General features: G+C 41.4%; 2 protein-coding genes across 4 annotated transcripts in view; both read right to left on the bottom strand.

Moving 5' to 3' along the window:
* Positions 1-926, bottom strand: part of NRAS (NRAS proto-oncogene, GTPase) — an 8,171-nt gene extending 7,245 nt beyond the window's left edge. The window contains exons 1-2 of the mRNA XM_015650414.2: positions 890-926; positions 99-115 (exon numbers count right to left, since the gene is read on the bottom strand). Coding sequence (XP_015505900.1) covers positions 99-115; positions 890-926 — 54 coding nt within the window. The remainder of the gene's footprint in view (positions 1-98; positions 116-889) is intronic.
* Positions 51-19,463, bottom strand: part of CSDE1 (cold shock domain containing E1) — a 20,125-nt gene continuing 712 nt past the window's right edge. Inside the window, exons 2-21 of one of the 3 annotated variants that reach the window (XM_033519880.1) lie at positions 19,029-19,165; positions 16,243-16,678; positions 12,864-13,062; positions 12,102-12,211; positions 11,670-11,762; positions 11,051-11,148; positions 10,820-10,901; positions 10,376-10,504; positions 10,091-10,216; positions 9,164-9,376; positions 7,385-7,525; positions 7,139-7,297; positions 6,464-6,571; positions 5,513-5,688; positions 4,894-5,006; positions 4,206-4,325; positions 3,824-4,002; positions 2,702-2,865; positions 1,541-1,673; positions 51-984 (exon numbers count right to left, since the gene is read on the bottom strand). In XM_033519880.1, the coding sequence (XP_033375771.1) occupies positions 937-984; positions 1,541-1,673; positions 2,702-2,865; positions 3,824-4,002; positions 4,206-4,325; positions 4,894-5,006; positions 5,513-5,688; positions 6,464-6,571; positions 7,139-7,297; positions 7,385-7,525; positions 9,164-9,376; positions 10,091-10,216; positions 10,376-10,504; positions 10,820-10,901; positions 11,051-11,148; positions 11,670-11,762; positions 12,102-12,211; positions 12,864-13,062 (2,391 nt within the window). In that variant the 5' untranslated portion in view covers positions 16,243-16,678; positions 19,029-19,165 and the 3' untranslated portion in view covers positions 51-936. The remainder of the gene's footprint in view (positions 985-1,540; positions 1,674-2,701; positions 2,866-3,823; positions 4,003-4,205; positions 4,326-4,893; positions 5,007-5,512; positions 5,689-6,463; positions 6,572-7,138; positions 7,298-7,384; positions 7,526-9,163; positions 9,377-10,090; positions 10,217-10,375; positions 10,505-10,819; positions 10,902-11,050; positions 11,149-11,669; positions 11,763-12,101; positions 12,212-12,863; positions 13,063-16,242; positions 16,679-19,028; positions 19,166-19,463) is intronic. The other 2 variants (XM_015650757.3, XM_015650759.3) reach the window with 2 other exon arrangements.

Here is a 19,463-nt window from a genome sequence, read left to right as displayed (position 1 = left end):
AAAAAAAAACAACAAAAAAAAAGCACACAGACATCAACTATTCACCTTGATGAAAGTCTCAATACAGCTATGGAAAGCCTAAGTATTTATTCTCTTACAGTACACTGGGTGCCGGCTGCAAAAAGAACAAAAAAAATGTATCCACTTCAGGCACAACTTCTTTCTTTTTAAATTTAAATCAGTAAAAGAAACTGGGTTTAGAAGCTGCAGTGTTCTAAGCAGCAGCAGATTTGTGCATTGTTTTAAATATATTTAAATTACCACACTGATGGCACACCTCAGCCTTATGAAATTCTGCACTGTCTGTTCCAGAACACTACAAAATCCACCGACCCTGGGAGAGACTTGCACTGAGCTCTAAGGGCTGGCAAAAGGGGTCAAGTTAAATGAACAAGGAAAACACTGTAACATTTGGCCATCAACTCAAGGTATCTGAATGTTTGTGGAGATCTGACAGAAACTGAACTTATTCCACCCTCACATGGTCCTCAGAATTCGAGCAGAGTGAGCTGAAGTCTTCCCTTCCACTTGGGAAGGAAGGTAATGCAACTGAGCACTAAGGCATAATAAACCTTGGCCAAAAACAAGGGTAAAGCATAATAACTGTAGTGCAGAATTCCACAAGGTCTGCCTGAGCAGAGCTGTCTATGTTTACTCACAGAGGCAATGGAGATTGCAGTTACCAGTTGCGTTAAATGCACCATTCAAAACAAGCTTCTAAAATGTGATACTATAAGGCGCCACCTTAAAGTTCTCCAGAATGCAACTGTGCAGAAATTTAAAATGGTTTCGTAAATTTAATTTTAAACATAACATGAGAAGGTGTTAAAACTGGTGGAATAGCTTCTGAGAATTTGGAGGAAGGGGTGAACAGGGAGATATTCAGTACCCTTCACCAGCCCCACCGCGCGGCCCAATGTCGCCATGGGGTTGGGATCAGTCTATAACACCAGCCTGGCGGATCTTTCTCTCTGCACCAAATCCCTGCAAGGAAAACAGAACAAACTTTTAGCTCCAGCACCACAAAATCATGACATCATTTAGACTGGAAAAGGGCTTTAAAATCATCAAGTCCAACCGTGAACCTGGCACTGCCACTGGGCTTTGAGGCAGAGCCTGGTCTGTTCCACCCAAGCAGCACCTTTCTAATTAGTCATGTTTGTCTTCAGAAACAGAGAGAGCAAGAAAACAGGTTCTGTGGGGTGTTCTTTGTAGTCCAAAACACCTCAGAGATTTGACACTTTTCTCCTGCTTATCAAGAAGTGACAGAATGTTGTGTGAAAGCCACAAGTCTAGGTAAATGGACTTCACTTGCTACCTCTGAGGCTAATAAATGAAGTGCAACCTAAGACAGCCAAGACAAACCACAACAGAAAGGCTCCAACACAGGCAGCAGTGGGTTGCTTCTCTCCTGTGCGCTCCTCTGAAAGCACAGCTCACCTGGCACAGCCGAGCTCACCACAGAACAGCAGCAGACACCAGCTGCTGACAGAGGCAGCAGTGTTGTGTCCCCTGGCACCTGCTGCCCTGGTGTCTGTACCTTTGAGTTGTCAGGACCCCGGGGCTGGCGGAGCACTGTGAGCCGCGGGGCGTTGGCATCGTCCAGGTTGATGCTCTTTAAACGGTTCACGAGTCTATCGGGACGCGGAGCAGCCACAGCCTTGGCGCCTTCGCTGCAAGAAAGCACACATGGGACAGGGTCACCCCGAGCTGGGCAAGGCACCCCAAGGCTGCCACAGGCCTTGAGCACAGTCATCTCCAGCACTTAAAGGCTGCGGGACTGATGCTGTGTGACAGCCTGGCCCAAACCTTGCTATGCACTCTGCACTAGCAGCAGCTCAGTGCTCTCCAGAGGGTGCTCTTTAGGGAGTAGTGGTCTTTCACACACACCTAACCAGTGCTTCCTACATTTCTATTGCCCAGAGAAGCTGGGGCTGCCCCATCCCTGGCCAGGCTGGATGGGGCTTGGAGCTATCTGGAATAGTGGCAGGTGGCCCTGCCCACAGCAGGGGTGGAACAAGATGGATTTAAAGTTCCTTTCCAACACAACCCATTCTGTGATTTAAGTGCAATAATAAAGGCTTGCAAGTTACCAGCATATCATGGCAGAGAATTAACATCTCTGAAAATAATGGGAACACAGAATTTTAAGACAAAAACATTAGCTTTCTGTTACTGCTGAAGTGCTACCTCAATAATTATCTCATAATACAAATTATGCAGATTTCTTCAAATGTGTACAGTTAAAAAAAACCCAAACCCATCACTTGTAAGAAATGCCATGCCAAAAAGAAGAGTGTCTAAAACATGAGTTTTCTATTTAAAAATTAAAGCTGCTCTTCAAGAAAAAGGTGGCAGCACTATGGAGTGTGCTGGCCAGACGCCAGCACCCACACAGGAAAGCCATCAGTTTCCTTTTCATTAACTTCCACTTGCAAGACTGTATCCAAATTCCTGCTATAGAGAAAGTTCAAGAATACGTTAAAAAGAGAACAAGCCATCTGTACATAGGAAGAGCTGGGAGTGCTGCTGCTGCCTGCACTGGATCCCCTCTAAGAGCTGGGAACTCTCAGGTGTGGCTCCCCCTGGAGTCAGCTGGAACCCAGAGCACCTGTTCCAGGAATGTCCAGCTCAGGAGGACCCAGCCTGCAGGGATGCAGACACTGTGCCAGGTTCAATCCCTTCAATCCCAGAGCCTCACCAGACACGCCACACGTTACAGGCACTGCATTTTCCTGTGCGCTGGTTCAGGATTACGGAGAACTCCACTTCATCCCCAGCCTGGAGCTCCACACCATCCTGGACTTCTTTGACATGGAAGAAGAGCTTTTTGCTGTCACCAACTTCATAGTTAATGAAACCAAACTGAAAAGCAACACATCACAATGTTATTGATTTGCTCTGCATCCAGACACATGCATTAACTTACTCATCACTATAGTTTAACTACTTTTAAATAAAACTTCAAAACTGTGGTGCCTAACAGAAGTGGAAATACAATTTCTGCAGTGATCAGAACATTCTGTCCAGAAACACTTCTGGAAATCCAGGCACTCTTCCTGGCATTGTAAAGTCACATTTAAATCCTAAAGTCTGTAGAACAAGTTCTGAGAACTGCCCCCAGGTCTTGGCAGGTGTATCGAACAGAGAAGAGCAGTGCCCCAAGCTCTCAGACTCCACCCTGAAGTTACACAGCAGCAACCACTCCATTTTTTGGTCTCACACTGGGATAAGAAATCATTTACTTCTATTTTCCATTCTGCTCATGTGTAAGTCAGGAATATTCATCCACTCTCTCCAAAAATGAATGGAGAGTAGTGCTGCACGGTATCTCTAAAAAAAGAAAGCATTTGCAGCATTTAACTTTCTAATCATTACAAGATGCAATGAGGGCAAAGATCAGCCTTTGCATTTCAGGTGAACTCTAATCACCTACTGCTTAATGCTGTGAAGAAGTTTCTTCCAGAAGCGAAGTATGTGCATGTTTTGTTTGCTTTTCTGAACACTTTTAAAATACTCTGTGCAGCAGAAACCAGTTAAAGCAATTTCTAGGATATCTCAAACCCAAATCTTCAGAATTATCTGCTGCCCAGCAGTTCTGATGTTACAGCACCAAACCAGCCTCTGAGCTCACCTTTACTCAAGTCACACCAGAGTCTGGCATAGCCTGGGTTACCACACCTGCTCCCTAGAGCTGGAGTCCAGAGCAATGTGTTTGGGCTCAACCCCCTAAATTCCAGTGCTGAAGTGGTCCTCAGTTGCTCTGTGCCAGCTGGAGCAACTATTTCCCATCACCAAGGCCCTGATGCTCACAGGCACTCACCTGGTCCTTGACACACTCCACGGTGGCCCTGCGGAACGGGGTGATGTTCACTGCCATCGTCTGCCCGTTCTGACCCAGCACACACAGCTGGAACTTTACTGTCTCCCCCTTCTGCAGACAGTCACCTTTGTTTGCCATGCCAACAATTCCAAAAGGATAGACCTCTCCTTTCATCTCACCTAGGGAAAAAGTATGAGACAGAACTGAGAGGCCTTTGCCACATGATTTCAGATTTCCAGTATTACAAATGCTGCTTTTAGAATCATCTTAGCAGCATGGATACAGTTTGTAGTGTGAATAAAATCTTCAACAGCTCTATTTACAGTGCCTTCAACTTGTGCACTTGTGAAAAGAACACTTAATTAAAAGGAAGCAATCTTACCATCCTCCATGACTTCAATCATGCCCTGGTACTCTGTCTGTGTGGGATCTACACTCCTCAAGGGACGAATTACTTTACCAGAGTAAACAGTTGGATCAGCTTCTTCAGTGATACCATTCACTGAAAAGAGACCGAGAATAGAAGAACAGGATGTTTTAATCATAGTTTATTTTAAAATTGATTTAAGTAAGTGATTCAGATTCACCAGGAGTCAACATTTTGCACTGCATGACACGGAATCAAAATCACACTGACATATTATACATGGAAGTAGAAAATTTTTTCTCAAGAAACTTAAGGTCAAAAAGCTTGAAAAGCAAATCAAAGTGTTTCCTTTTTTTCTCTTCCACTACATTCCCAATTCAAGTTAATCATCCAATAATTTTAAAGTATGAATTCCCCCCACTCTCAAGTCCTCAATACCCTCCACCACCTGCCCTGCTCCTGCAATCTTTTCCCTGTGAGGAACAGCACAATTAGTGCAGGTACTGATTTGGCCAGTTCTGCCACTCTGCCTCTCTTGTCTGTTCTCTGCAAACACAGGCAGCAGCTTTCAGGCAACCAAAGACCAACCCACACTGAGCATCTTCTTCCTTTCAGCTCCAATTGTAAATGGATCATTAACAAACTTTACTCCTCAGCATGTGCCAAGAGCCCTGCAGGCAGAAAACACCAGGTACAGCCTTACCTGCATGTGTTTTGTTTACTTTCTCTGCACTAACTTTATTTCCTTTGCCTTTCGACAAGCTGTATTCCACAGTGTCTCCAAGTTCCAGGCTATCGATATCACCACAATATTCACTACAGGAACAGAATGATAAAGAGTTTTCCTTTATTTACATGACAATTGTGATGCTCACACATCATCTATATTAGTTATCAGAAATTATTTAAATCCCTCATCACTTGACAAGCAACCTCCATTCCGGAAAGTGAAGCATTTCAATACATAACACAACTGGATTTCTAGGCCTGGGAATTAGAGGCACTGAACTGCAGGACTGCTGACTAACAGAAAAGCCTGAACCAGTCCAGCAGAGATGATAAATAAAACTGTAGATATCTAAGCATATATATAAATATACATTTATATATATACATTTATATATATTCATATATAAAACATATAGTTATATAATAAATATGTTTTGTATATTATAAATATATATATATTTAAATAATATTATATATATAAAAATATACATATATTGTGTGTGTGTGTGTGTTTAACACTCAACCCAACAAACTCCACACCCTCACACTCCCCACAAACAGACACACAATCAAATAATAAAGCTGCCATTCACCTGTAGTGGAAGAAGATCTCCTTATCATGATTGGCTGTTTCAATAAACCCAAAGTTATCTTTCAGGGCTGCCACGTATCCCAAGAGCCTCTTGGAGCTGTAGTTGCGTCCCAGCATCCTGACAGAAACAGCCGTCTGCAGCCCGGTTCTCTTCACTTCACACACACAGAACTCAACCTGGTGGAGAGATGGGAATCAACACCAGACAGAAAAATGCAAAGAAAAACACCACTACCAAAAAATCTTCAAACTCATTTTGAAGCTGTGTAGCTCTGCAGCAGCACCTGAGCTCTCACAGAAAGTAATTTCCTAGTCACTACTATCCCATAATCAGGTCAGTCATGGACATTTCCTACATTCCAGGGAGCAGCACCTGGGATACCTGCAAGGCAAGCCAGTCTCCAGCACTCAGTTTTTCAGCCCTTAAACATGAGAATCTTTCTGTCCATGAGGATCATCTCCTTTCCCTACACTGCTCACCAGTGGCGCACAGTGGGAAGTGCCCCACTTCACTCCTTGTTTCAGTTTTTAGAGACAATAAACAGTAACTAGAATGGCTCCTGAGGGTTTTGTTGCTCTTCCCATCTCTAAGCTTTTTCCCTTTCCACTGTCTCTCAGGCGAATAAGCTCATGAGGGAACATTCTCCCTCTTCAATATCCATCTTAGTCTCTATGCTAAATAATTTCCTCTTGAAAAGCAGTGTCCACTTAGTGATAAAAATTATTTGTTTAAAAAGCATCATTTACACAGTAAGACACTATTTCCATCTATATAACACCAAGTTGGAGGGTATTTTTTTACTTACAGAAGACTGATTCATTTCAACACAACATTCCAGGTGATACCACACAGATGTCTTGTCCTCCATGTGTTCCAAGTAAAGGCAAAGAGAAGCTCACACCCCACAATGCCCAGAACAGCATTTCCCAATAGTACACTTAATTCTCATACCTTATCTCCTATCTGGGGATTAGTAGATCCTTCCACATCCTTGGCCTGGTAAGGAATGGTCAGTTTTACTCCACAGTCATCATACACAATTATTCCATCCTCAGCTTCCTGAAAACAAGAGGTCAGAATTCAGCAATCATTGTCTCGTTAGGAACAGTTTCCTAAACACAGTTCAAGCACTGCTCATTGGAGTCTCAGTGGTTTTACAGTAACACACCAAACTCTGGGTAAGAAGCTTTAAATCACACCATACAGTATTTTAAAAGGCAATGAAAGGTATTGCCACCAGTTCCAGGAAGCATTTATTGGAACTTTCAAGTATTCTGGCATTGTTTTAAAACAGCAGAACAGAACAGTAAGAGATTACCCCCCATTAAACTTGTATCTTAAAATTCTATCTAAAATATTCTGTAGTGGGAGGTAGAAAACCTCCCTATCAAGTTCCTGGAAATTACCCTCAACAACAATATGATCACTAATGACTATTAGCAATACTTTTATTATCTTGTTCAGAGCAGTTAGGTTTCACTGACTGCTGTCATCAGCTGTAGTTCACATTTATACAGAAAGAACAGTGCTTCAAACCCAGCTGAATTAGAGATTTTAAGGAAGCAGACTCAGTCTGCAATGGCAGGAATGCAGAAGAGAGATTCACAAGCAGAAGAGCAGCATTACCTTCTCTTTGCCTTTATTTGGGCTAGTAGCTTTGGCTGGAATGGCTTCTTTGTCTATAGTGCCCACAAAGCGATGTTCTGACTGGGTGTGGAAGGAAACCGTGCCCTTGGGAAGCTTTTTAATCCTTATGGCATGGTTCCTTTGGGCAGACAGCATATCCTGGAAAAGAAATCCACCAGGTTATAGGCAGACTGTGCGTAATTTATTTAAATGCTGAGATTTCATAGGAGTTTTAAATCCACTCACAGGAACGACGGTGAACTCTACTTCATCAGAAATATGGAGCTGATTCCCATCCATGATCTCACTGAAGTGGAAGAACATCCGAGCATCCCTGTCCACACACTTAATGAAGCCAAAGCCATCCCTCATTGCTGCAATCACACCCTGGAACAGCCAAACCAACAGTTACAGTTTAATCCCTGGTATGTGACATCTGTTTGCAGCTGCTCCATGCGTCAGGAGTTGGCAGGAAGGCCTGAATCCTGGGAAAACACTTGGTTTCAGCAATGTCCTTCCTTGCAAACCCTGGTGCTCATGGCCCTGGTCAACCTGAAATGCAGACAAGTTCTTCCCACCACATTTCTGAAGTTAACTCGTGATGAAGAGTGACGTGGAGAATATTAACTTAAGCCACTACCAAGGACCGAAGTTACAGAACCTGCCAGTATCACCACACAGGGAACACAAGGGGCAGCCCTACAAACACTGTATCATCTATAGGAGCATATAAAACATGCACACACTAAACACACAACCATCTATAAAAACAGGAAATAAAATCAGTGTTCAGAGAAAAGTTCAAGAGAAAAACTATCAGCTTTCCAGTCACAAAGGAATTATAAAGAAACTGTTAAACAAGACTCCCATACCCGTGGCTGTGTGTTATGGGAACACACTCCCATGTGACACAGGTGTTTAGTGGCCTTCCTGATAACCACAAGAAATGGAATGCTGAGTGATATATACTGACATAAACCCAAACCCTAGATCCTGCCAGAATTAAGGTAGAATTCACTAACATACTGCCTTCAACCCCGTTAATGCAGAGTTTAACAAGTCTCAGGACAAGCTTAGAGGATCTGAATGACAGTGCAAAGGTACCTTCCACCCTTAGGAACACTCTTCTCTTAAACAGATTCCACAAACTCCGCAAACCAACAAACCCTCCTAGAAGCTGCCAGCACTTAGCACTCCCATAACAGCTCAATTCAGGCAGGCAGGTGGATGTAGCCAGAGCAGAAATACAAGAAGTCATTAGGACAGGAACACACAATCTTAAAGGATGAAATCAAAACTCAGGGATTTTTTAAAGCCAAGAGACAATAATTCACAGCACACTGATGTGACAACACTTTAATTGAACTCCAAATTGCAAAGAAAAGCCAAGTTACAGTCTAGTTGGAACAGAACCAACATTCCAAGTTACAGGAATGAAAGATATTCTGTAATACTCATTAGCACATCCATCTTAGTCTCTGTTATCCACAAAGAGTTTCTTGTACCAGGAGAACTCTGCTCTTTACCATCTTTCTGCTTGACCCCCAAAATAAAGACTGGCCAAAAAACTTGAAATACAAAAGCTGCTCACAGTCCCTCCTCCAATTATTTACACTTTTCACTACCTGAAGCAGGGTAGTCCCAGGGTCTTCCAGTTTTCCTAGGATGAGTAGTTACTTCCTTAGACTCAAGTATGTGAATCTTACACTGTCAGTTCAAGGTTACATTACTTCTGTCTGCTATAACCAGCTAGCAATCCCATCCAAGAGGCCAGTTAATGTCTAATTGCCTAATATAATTTCATTTAAATATTATAAAATAGTTAGGATTTTATTAAGGCAGAGATGCAGAGCATTAATTCTGATTTTTTTATTTTGCTTGCACTGCAGGTTGGCAAGCTGGATTTCAGAGCAGGCAATGGAAAACATGAGGGATTTCTGTATCTACTGTAGAAGACAGCCCTCAACTCATGTTTTACTTTCACTTCCCCTCAAGAATCAGAAATGTTTAGAGATGGATACTTGCCATTTCTCTGGTTTCATTAGTAAACTGGAAAGTGTTGGGGAGAACCTCAATGTTGGTGGCTCGTTCCAGTTTGTCGCGCCTGTCCGTGGAAATGTTGAACCGAACGTGGTCACTCTCCAGCAAGGTCACCTTGGATTTTGTATCCTTGTCTCCAAAGGGAAGCTCTTTAGGAATCACAAAGTCCACTTTGATGCGGCCGGGTAATGGATCGCTCTGGGGACAGAAAACCAAAGAGAAAGCTGAGTTCACCTGTAAGGCTCAGCACAGCTGCCAACAGCACAAGGGTTCCTGCCAAATCCTGCTGGACTCCAGCTCTGCTCCATTCCCACCACTCCTCATCTGGAACTTGCCCAATGCAAGGTTCAGATGGTTGGCCTGAGGGTTTTTTAAGCCCCAACCATATCCTGCAGAAGGAATTCTCCCTATTTCAAGAATAAGTTTCTAACCATACTCAAAACACTTCTAAAAGGCTTTCTTATAAAGTCTTCCAAACACTCCAAACCTTCCCACGCTAACAGAGATTCACCTAAAACCTTAGTGGAAGTGCTCATGAATACTCCTCCAAGTCAAACATTACAGCCCAAAAGCCTCATTAACTGTTAACACTCACAAGAGTCCATAGATCTGGCTGATCCCAGCAAATATTTTTTCCCTTTTTCCCTAGAGTCTTTTGCTTTAAGGATATGTCCTAACCCCACAAAAATTTATAGCAAGTATTTGAAACATTAAAGAAAGCACACACTCCCATCATGTATCACTATATTAACTCTCCCTCTTTGGATTTGAAATTAAGAAAAAGAGTAAATCTTTACTCCGACATGATGCTTTTGCAGCAAACAGGTATTGGGAAATGGGAACAACTGTTTGACTGGAATTCAATACAATCAGACCAGCATTACACAAATTCATTTAACTACTGAAATTCACCTGGTTTTTGCTGGGTACTTTTGGAATTACTTTGGTTACAGTTCCTTCAAAATGTTCAATGCTGATATCTTCAAAAATGACAGTTCCTTGAGGCAGAAGTCTAACATCTGTTGCAACTTCTTTACCCTAAGAGCACAAAATCAGTCAAACACCCGAAAAAAAGAGAGAAAGTAACAGACATTTCACAATGAACCTCCTCCCCCCTTTTTTAAAGCTGGGGAAAGCAGAGAGCTGTGCAGTTATTCCCCAGGACCTTGGCTTCCGTTTTACTGGATTTCGTCTTACATTTCTGTCTTTGATTGTAAACTCCACATCATCACCAGGCTGTAAGGTTTCTAGGTCACCTTTAAATTCACTATAATGAAAGAATATCTCCTTCACGACATCACCTCTCTCAATAAATCCAAAGGCTTCCTGTGAATAGAAAATTCAGTGTTAAATTGTCTATTATCACAGCATACCAATAAATCATTTGACAGGTTCTGTTAAATACAAAATGGAATCTGAATCCCAGCAAAGCACTTCCAGGTGTACACAGCTGACTGCCACAAAAAATATATAAACAGAAATAAATGGAACTTTCTTTGTTAAGAAGAACATCAGTATCAAAGATGAGCTGTTTACACCCACAGACCAAGTTCTTAACAGCTCTTAACAACTTAAGTATTACTTTGAACACCACTCTTCAAAATAGCATTTCATTTTCAAATGAACCTTAAAATCACTTACTTTCATGGCACAGACTACTCCTTGACAGCGGGCTTGTTTCTTTTTTAATAGCATAATGTTACGAGCACTTACAGCACCAGTACTAGAGAAAAATAAAAAAAAACCCAACTATAAATTCCAAACTGAAACAAAAATTAAGACTGCATTTCATATAATAGTTCTTGGAATAGGTATAAATTCTGCTTAACTACTAAATCAAAATATGAAGCCAGAAAAGAAGTACCAACTTACTGTTTATTTGTATCAATTATAAAGTTTATTTTATCTCCTGTTTCCAGCTGTACATTTCCTTCAACATCCTCTGGGGTGTAAGTCAGGTAAAATACTTCCTGTAAATTAACATTAACTGAAGTTACTCTATTTGCAGAACAGTTGTTTCAAAGAAAGAGTAAAACAATTTTAATAACAATATCTGCTTAATTTAGTGAGAAAATCAATAATAATAAACATGGCATGCAAAACATTCTTTTTACATCGTGCTGTTTTGGTGAGTATGTAACAAGCAGCTTAAGTTGAAAGGTTTTTGTACATGACTATCTTTAAAGGCCAATTTCTAAGCATTCAAATTCAAGATAAAGATACATGAACTTCATCAAGCTTAAGACAAAAAAACTATTTGGCTCTAGGAAGTTCTCCACAGATATAAGTAAGCAAACTGTCTAAATAAGATTATTTTTTGTAGTAATTACCAAAGCATGCTTCTCTTTTTTGGTCAAAAACTGTCAATCTGCACAGCTCAGTGCAGTGCAGTGTCAATTGTCTACATTAAACTGCTGGTTTTTCGTTTTTTTTTCTCATAGACCACAGTGATGGATCAGTGAAGAGTTTAAGTAAAATACGCAAGCTTTACCCCATTACGTTCGTAGCAAACACTCCCTGTTGGACTTTGACCCGGGGCAGCTGGAGATTTACTCTCTAAATTGTGAGGAACAGCACACACAACCTACCAGTCAAAAAAAAAAAAAAATAAAAAAAATCCATTGCTAGTCATTTCAGGAGTGGCATTGCTGTACACAAAATGAATCTCAGTATCCTCCACTACACACTCAGCAGGGAATGCCACACCACAACTTTTCAATCTCACAGAACCCCTCTTGGCTCTAAGAAGTGTTTGGAGCCAAGTAAGAGCTCAAACTGAACCTCTGAATTTTTACCAGAGCACACTGAAATATATTTCAGTATACCTATACTGAAGGCAGTTAATATCCATGCTAAATTAACGCAGTTTTCTGTATCAAAGGAAAGGATGGAAATGATGCAGGTATAGAAAATAGGCACTAACTTGTCCATTTATTCGTTCTTCAGGTAATATTTCTGGCTTTATCTTCACCAATTTAATAGCAATGGGTTTTCCAGTTCGGCGATCAGAAGACACTTCAAATTCAACATCGTCTGCAAGACAATCAAACATTGCAATGCTGTCAGGGTTCTGTCTGGGATTGGGGTTTTTTACAAAAATCATTCAATGGCTGAGTTTAATTCACTGCTTGTAGACAAACACAATCAAGTAGAACTCAGGTCCTTTTGTTACCAAGGAAGGACACATGATTTGCACAAATTTTCTGATTATTCTCCTTATTATCTCCTGTTGTCAATGAACTATTCTGGTGTAATTTCACAGCAATTCCCTCCCCCTACTTTGCTTGCTGTACAGCAGACTCCACATTGAAGTCAGACATCACAACAAAGGCCATGAAACAGCTCAAAATCTTCACTCTCACAGCAATTATCAGCATGAAGTTGCATCCTCCTCCTGCTGAAAAACACTTGGCCATCCTCAGAATAATTCTAAACAAAGAAACAGGGAGCACAAGAGGTAAATTCTCCCACAGTCTGAGTACTTGCTTCCATCTCAGCTAGACAAGTTTGACCTAACACTGCACCTTTTCCTTTCCCACAACAAGTGTGCACCATAAGCTGCACAAAGTGCTGGGAAGGGCTCCTGCCAGGAGCAGTGAGTTATTCACTGGTGCTGTAGCCCCAGAAGCAGCAGAGGGTGTTTTCTGACAAGTGAGAGACTGGGCTGATCCCAAAGCTCAGGTACCTCCTACTTTGAGCTCCTGCAGGTTGCCGTTGTACTGGGAGCAGTGGAAGAAGAGCCGGGCCTGCCGCTCCGAGCACTGGATGAAGCCGTACGAGGTCAGCAGCTTCTCGATGACCCCGGTCTCGCGCAGCGCTGCCGAAGTACCATTGGGGTACCCGTTGTGTCCATTGTTGTGGAGCAGGTTTGGATCAAAGCTCATCTGGGCCAAAAAAAGCACAGGCAAAGAACAATACTCAACATTAGCTTCCTTCCTTCACACCCCCATCGCACAGTTAACACAAAGAGCTTGTGGAAGTTACTGACACATTCCTGAAATGTGTTTTAAGTTTTATTCTGCTCTTAAAACAGTAACACCACCTAAAGAGTTGAGTTTTTTTTAGCACAATAATCCTTGAAATTTATACAGGCAACATATTTATAAAACAAGCCAGAACTGTAATACCAAAACAAAGCTTGCTTAGAACAAAACATACTTCTGGCATTTTTCAAGTATTACACCTCAAACTACTCCCACATTCACCGTTTCACACCAGAGCCTGAAAATATCTGAAGTATCTGCTCTTCCAAACTAAACAGGTGATTAGGAAAATGCAACAGTTCTGAATCAACATAATTAGGTCCAAATCCCTATACAGTTTATCCCCCCTTCATGTGTCAATCTTTCATACTAGAAAACTGTACTAAGTCATTAAATAGTTTTGCATAGTTATGGAATTAATAACCAGAATTTAACATTCCTGCAGCATAGAAGCTCAAGTGCTAGAAAGACACAGAAAATAGCACTAAAGGTGTAGTGACATCTATTAAAACATTTTATTTTGTTGGGTGTTTTTTCTTTTCAAGTCACAGATTCACCCCTGAAACATTCCCAATCCTTTTACCAGCCCATTGGCTTTTTTGATGTACAAGTCTCCTTTTTAAAGCAGGGCACTTAGATTTACAGGTTAGCAATTACATCAGATGAAATGTATTACAACTCAGTAAACTGTAATTCAAGAGAGACAAGTGAAGCAACCCTCTTCCCTCCAGTCAATAAGCATCTTAAAATATACAGGATTTTTGTTAGTTTCCAGAGGCTTTAATTTGGAAACTGTGAGATCGTATCAGTTCTCTGTTTCTTGCTGCAACAAGTGGAGAGATTAAAAATTACTCAGCAATGTGTTTAGTGGAGATAAAAGACCACCTGAGCAACTTGTAAAAGGGTCATGTTTCTCACTCTAACACAGCCAGTGAGTTACTTAATGTACTAGAAGGCACAGCATTCTTATTCTGCTGTTTGGAAATCAGTTTAAAAGTGATCAAAGAGCACCAAAAAACACCTGCTGTGAAATCTCTGAGCTGCAATCTTTGGTCTTGGAGACTGACATTAGAAAAATAAATTGGAAACAAGCACACAAAGTGAAGATTGACAGTATTTGGACCTCTAAGAAGAGGAGGTCTTCTCCCCCCTTCTGGTTCAGACCCACATGGGGCAGATGCAAATGAAGAAAAACACAAATAACAGAAGCTGGGGGAATGACCTGAGGGGGCAAAAGGATTCCAGGACACTGTGTAATGGTCTCCATCCCACAGCACTGGTCAGCACACTTCCACAGTACAGTATTACCACCAAGTCTCTTCAAGAATTCACTGAGCTGCTAAATCTGCTGTGATATCATTTCTGTAACATGCACTACTTATTTCCTTGCTCTACATCTCACTTTTCTTTCCCTTAAAAATTAGTAACAATCTCTTAAGTTCATTCAATGCTCCTTCTTATTCTTAGACAATCAACCTGCAGCGAGTGGTATAAATCAATACCCTAAACACATTCAAGTCATGAAATATTGCCATGCCAGAAAATAACAAGACCCTGTTAGAGACACACAGAGAACTCCATCCTCAAAGGCCTCTTGCCAACAAAGGCAGCCATGGCTTTGTCCAGCTGAGCCCTGGAAACCCCCAAGGACAGAGGTTCCACCACCTTTCTGGGGTAACTGTTGCCCCAGCAAAGGTCTCTTTCCCCTTCTGTCCAGCCCAAGCTGCTCAAAGGACAAAAGCCACAACAGCCACATTTTTTTTCTGCACTGGATTATGTTTAAAGAACACATTTTCTCTGAGTATTTAACAAAATGCACTTGATAAAGCTGCCAAGACTTACTGACTAGTTCCTGTCAGCTTCATCTCAAGGTAACAATCCTCATCTTTTGAGGAAGGCGACCCCAGGACCCTCCACACAAGAAAATGTCCTTGTGGGAACACAACAGCTGATGTGTTTTAAGCTATCCTAGAGTTTGAAATACTTTTCAAAAATAAACTGGTCCTGCAAGTAGGGTGGCTGGGGGAAGAGAAAATGATATGCTATTATACCTTCTCCCAGGAGAATTACAGGCCAGAGCATTAACCCATTCTAGAAGTTAGAAAGAGCCTGCCAAAGGCTTCTGTGAGTCACCAAATGGCCACCTTACCTCTGATATAAGGGAAGCAGCAAACAGACACCCTACCTCACACATAAACTAAAGGGACATCAAAGAGAGAAAATGACAAAAACCTAGCTTAAAATTTAGCTCAGAATAGCCTCACTTAGGGTTAGAGAGCCACAGTGCTTCACCTCCTGCTCAGACTACAACTGCATGACATCATTTAACAGTCTGAGTTTAAAGGAGCATTAGCAGCACAGCACAATCAGTCCTATAAAGCCTGACAACTTCAGTTCAAACAAAGATTCCTCAGGTGGCACTAAGATTTGCTGTACAAAGATACTATAAAGTATCAGCAGCTTTTCCAGATAATTGTCAAATTCGTACATCTTGTAACAGGAATATGAACTATTAACCCCACCAAAAGAAATATTCAGAGAAAGAAAAAAAATATACCTGTGATGTAAAATTAAAAGACTAAAGAGAAATTATTTGAGAAAAGGGATTGGAACCACAAACCTATTGCTAATAGAAGAGAGAAATACCAATAATCAGCTCTCAAGGGTTTTAAGTATTGTTATATAGGACCACATTGCAGGTACTATGAATTCACCTTACTAAATGAACATAGAAACAAAGAGTCATGGAACTACTGAATGGTTTGGGTGGGAAGGGGCCTTAAAGATCATCCTTTTCCACCCCTACCATGGGCAGCAACAGCTTCCACTATCCCAGGTTGCTTCAAGCCCCATCCAACCTGGCCTTGGACTTCCAGGGTCAGCCACAGTTTCTCTGGGCACTCTGTGCCAGGGCCTCTATTAAATGGATTTATTATCAAAATCTATTTAAAAAAACTAACCAACCCCACCCCCTTCTGTTAAAAACTTACTAAGAACAAAGTTCAAAAGTATGTAATATATATATACACACACACATATATTTAATATACAATTATCTCTTTCCCCACCACGTGCACCAACCTCGCAGTGATATTCAAATATTGCACTTTCAGTAGTATTTGCCGATTCTTCTGTTTCAGCACAAGTTTCTAAGGATGAAGACTGCTATTATTTTAAAAAAGGGAACAAAGGGAAAAGAGACAAAAAGAGAAGGAAAAAGATAGCAAAAGAAGGTGATCTATCAAGCTCTAGAGAATACAAGTGCTGCTGCCCTGGGCAGTTTCACTACAGCACTGGAGAAAACAAAGACTACTATAGCAGCGTCGGGACGTGCTCTTTTGAAGCTGTTGAGTAGGCACAAACTTCTTGTTTCAGATCAAGCCTTGTATCTTCTTCAGTGTAAGTTGCCTCTTCTTTGGTCTTGAGTTGTTACAATGTGGTATACTTATATTCTTTTCCTGATCTGAACTTGAAGCAGCAGTTTCAGGTGGTAAATTCTGTTCTGTTCCACTTCATACTGGAGAAAGGAGAAAGACACACACACTATCACTTTGAAGTAAATCTCATCAAATCATAGAATGGATTAATTTGCAAGGGTCCCTAAAGGTAATCTACTTCCAAACCTCCTTGCCCATCAGTTATAGGTCTTACTAATAACAGATGCATTTCCTCTACCTTAATACAGTGGGTTTAATCCACATTAGGAAAAACTCTTTTACAGACATATTTGGTATTCCCACTTCCAGTTTTGTTTTCCAAAAGACTGGCAGACTCCAAGCCAGTGAGATAGTATTTCCAGTTTTGAACTCTTCAGACACACTCAGGCATCTCAGGGAAGGTTCCAGTGTGTACCATTAAAATGGCAACTTCATTTTGATCATTAATATTTGACCCATCAGCAAGCCTTAGTCCTCCTATCAATAACTTTATATGGGTGCTAATTAAATTATGCCATAATTTATATAAGTGCTTGCACAGATCCTCAGAGGAGCAATAGGATGTATATATATACATGGGAATTAAAATTTCAGGATTACTTCCAAAGGTTAAGGACTAGTACTTGAAGCACATTGAGAACTGTATAAAAATTAACAAACTTCTCAATTATGTATACAGACACTGCATGTAAAATAACAGAGCCATTCTCTGAACTTCTTAAACAGTTTTTGTAAAATGTTGATTACATGTGATATTTGTGCAGCTAACACCAGGGAGAAGCCCTTCTGCACCAGTAACTAGTTAGCAATTAATGCCGTCCTAAAGTTTTCCAATGCCACTTTGTCCTTTAATGAGAAAACCAGTTTCAGCAAACTGCCACCTACCATACAAAACATAACCTCACAGAAACAGAAGCTTTCCTTGAGAAGAAATCAAGTTTTGAGTTTGTTGTTTACTCAGTAGATAGGGGAAAAAAAAGGGAGGATATTTTTGTGGACAAAAGCAGGTGAGAAGCAACACAGCTCTGAGTTCTGCAGTAATCGAAGGTATGAAGCATCAGAGCACAACTCTTCCCCAAATCTTAAGTCCCACCAAAAGAGAAAAATTATGTACAAAGCCTATTTCTCCAGTGCAGCAGAAAAGTGACTTTCACAACTTATACTGAGCTTTGAATTCCCTCTGGTGATTTGAGTCACTTTAAATGACTGAAACCTGAATGCAAAGACACTTCAAACTCTCACTCTCATGCCATGCAGCATCATGAAAATGCTGCATGAGAGCAGCTGTTGCAAGAACCCCAAATGTCAAACTCATCTCCAGTTTTACAGATGTTTGTATTTCAGTGATTTCCCACAGCTGAAGCATCTCCTTCAGCCACCACTGAGAATTTCCAGTTGAAATGAGCTTTCCAGTCAAACCATTAAACACACATGAAAAAGATTAAATAAACTGGGTGAGGGCTGTTCAAATCTGGTGTGAAAAGTTTGCACTGAAAGATCTGATTATAAAATACTCTAAATCACAAGACACACAACTATTCCAAAGATAAAACTATCACTGTTTTTCCCTCACCTCAGCATTACACTTTGGCAATGGTTACCACAATGTCTTTCAGGACACTGTTATTTTGGGGCAGCATTTCAGCTCTCAAATGAGCACAGTGCATCATCCCAGGAACTGCACAGACACACTTGGAATCTTCTCACGTACTTTGCTCTCATTTAATTAGACCGATATTATTAGAGCTCTCCTAGAGATGTAGCTCGTATCGTATGCCATTTATCATTTTTTTGGCCATAAAAGAGATCACTTTTTCATTTAATAATAAAAACACCTCATCTGATCAAGTAATATTAAACTAATTCTATCAGTCATGGAGTAAAGGCATAAACCTTTCCATTAAAACCCAGTCTGAATTGATAGCAAGATGGGTTTACTAAAGTTATAAAAAAAAACAAAACCTCATCAAGCAAGCATAACTCAAGCAAAAAGAAATCTCACTGCGCTCATCTGCCTCAAATTCTTTACTTTTTAATTCAGCTACTATAAATACTCCTCCAAATGGCAAACACCCTGAGCAGCTGCCCAGCCCCCAAGTCTCACTGCCTCCTGCATTTGTGCATTTACAGCTGAAAGGTTTAATGCAAAGAGAGGGAAGAGGTGGGCCCTGCTCTTGAGGTCTTTCATGTGCAGATCCTGCTAAATGACAGCAGGTCACATGAAGCTGTTCACAGCCAGAAAACACCTCCAGAGCCCCACATGGAACCTGCCCGATGACAACATTGTTCTGCTTCCCATTTTCTTCACAAAAAGAGGCAACTGCAAGGACATGCATTCTGTGGGTCAGAACACGTGCTTCCAGAAACAGCCCTCTGTGATGTGTCACAATTTAGTGAAGATGAAACTTCGTCTTTTCAGTGTGCACATACAACACAGATCCGTGGAGATGAGGCTCCTCCATCTCCTTTCAGATGGATACTGGAAAGCAGCACTGAGCACTGGCTCTTGGGCACCCCAGCCAGTACATGACAGCTATGAGATGAGCTACCGCCACAGCAGTGAAGTCCTTTTCGTGTCAGGAAAAAATACATATAAGGGAGAAAAAAGGAATTAAAGAACTGCCAAGGACATCTGTAAAGAATGCGTGGAGAAAAAACCCAAAAAATAATTAAAATAAATAGCCGCATTTCTTAAGGGTTGTGCGGTGCGGAGACGAGCCCCGCGCTGGGTATCGGTGCGGACAGCAGAGAACCGACCTCGGACCAGCGGAGCCGCCCAGGCCCGGTCCCTCCCGCGGCCCCGCTCGCTGCGCTGCACCAAGATGGAGGCGGAGGAGCGAGGGGCGGCCGCGCCGAGGGGCGGCG

The sequence above is a fragment of the Parus major genome, chromosome 26, assembly GCF_001522545.3.
Source record: "Parus major isolate Abel chromosome 26, Parus_major1.1, whole genome shotgun sequence".
NCBI lineage: Eukaryota > Metazoa > Chordata > Aves > Passeriformes > Paridae > Parus > Parus major.
The sequence above is the reverse complement of the archived record's forward strand: the minus strand, read 5'-3'. Positions and strand labels throughout refer to the sequence as shown.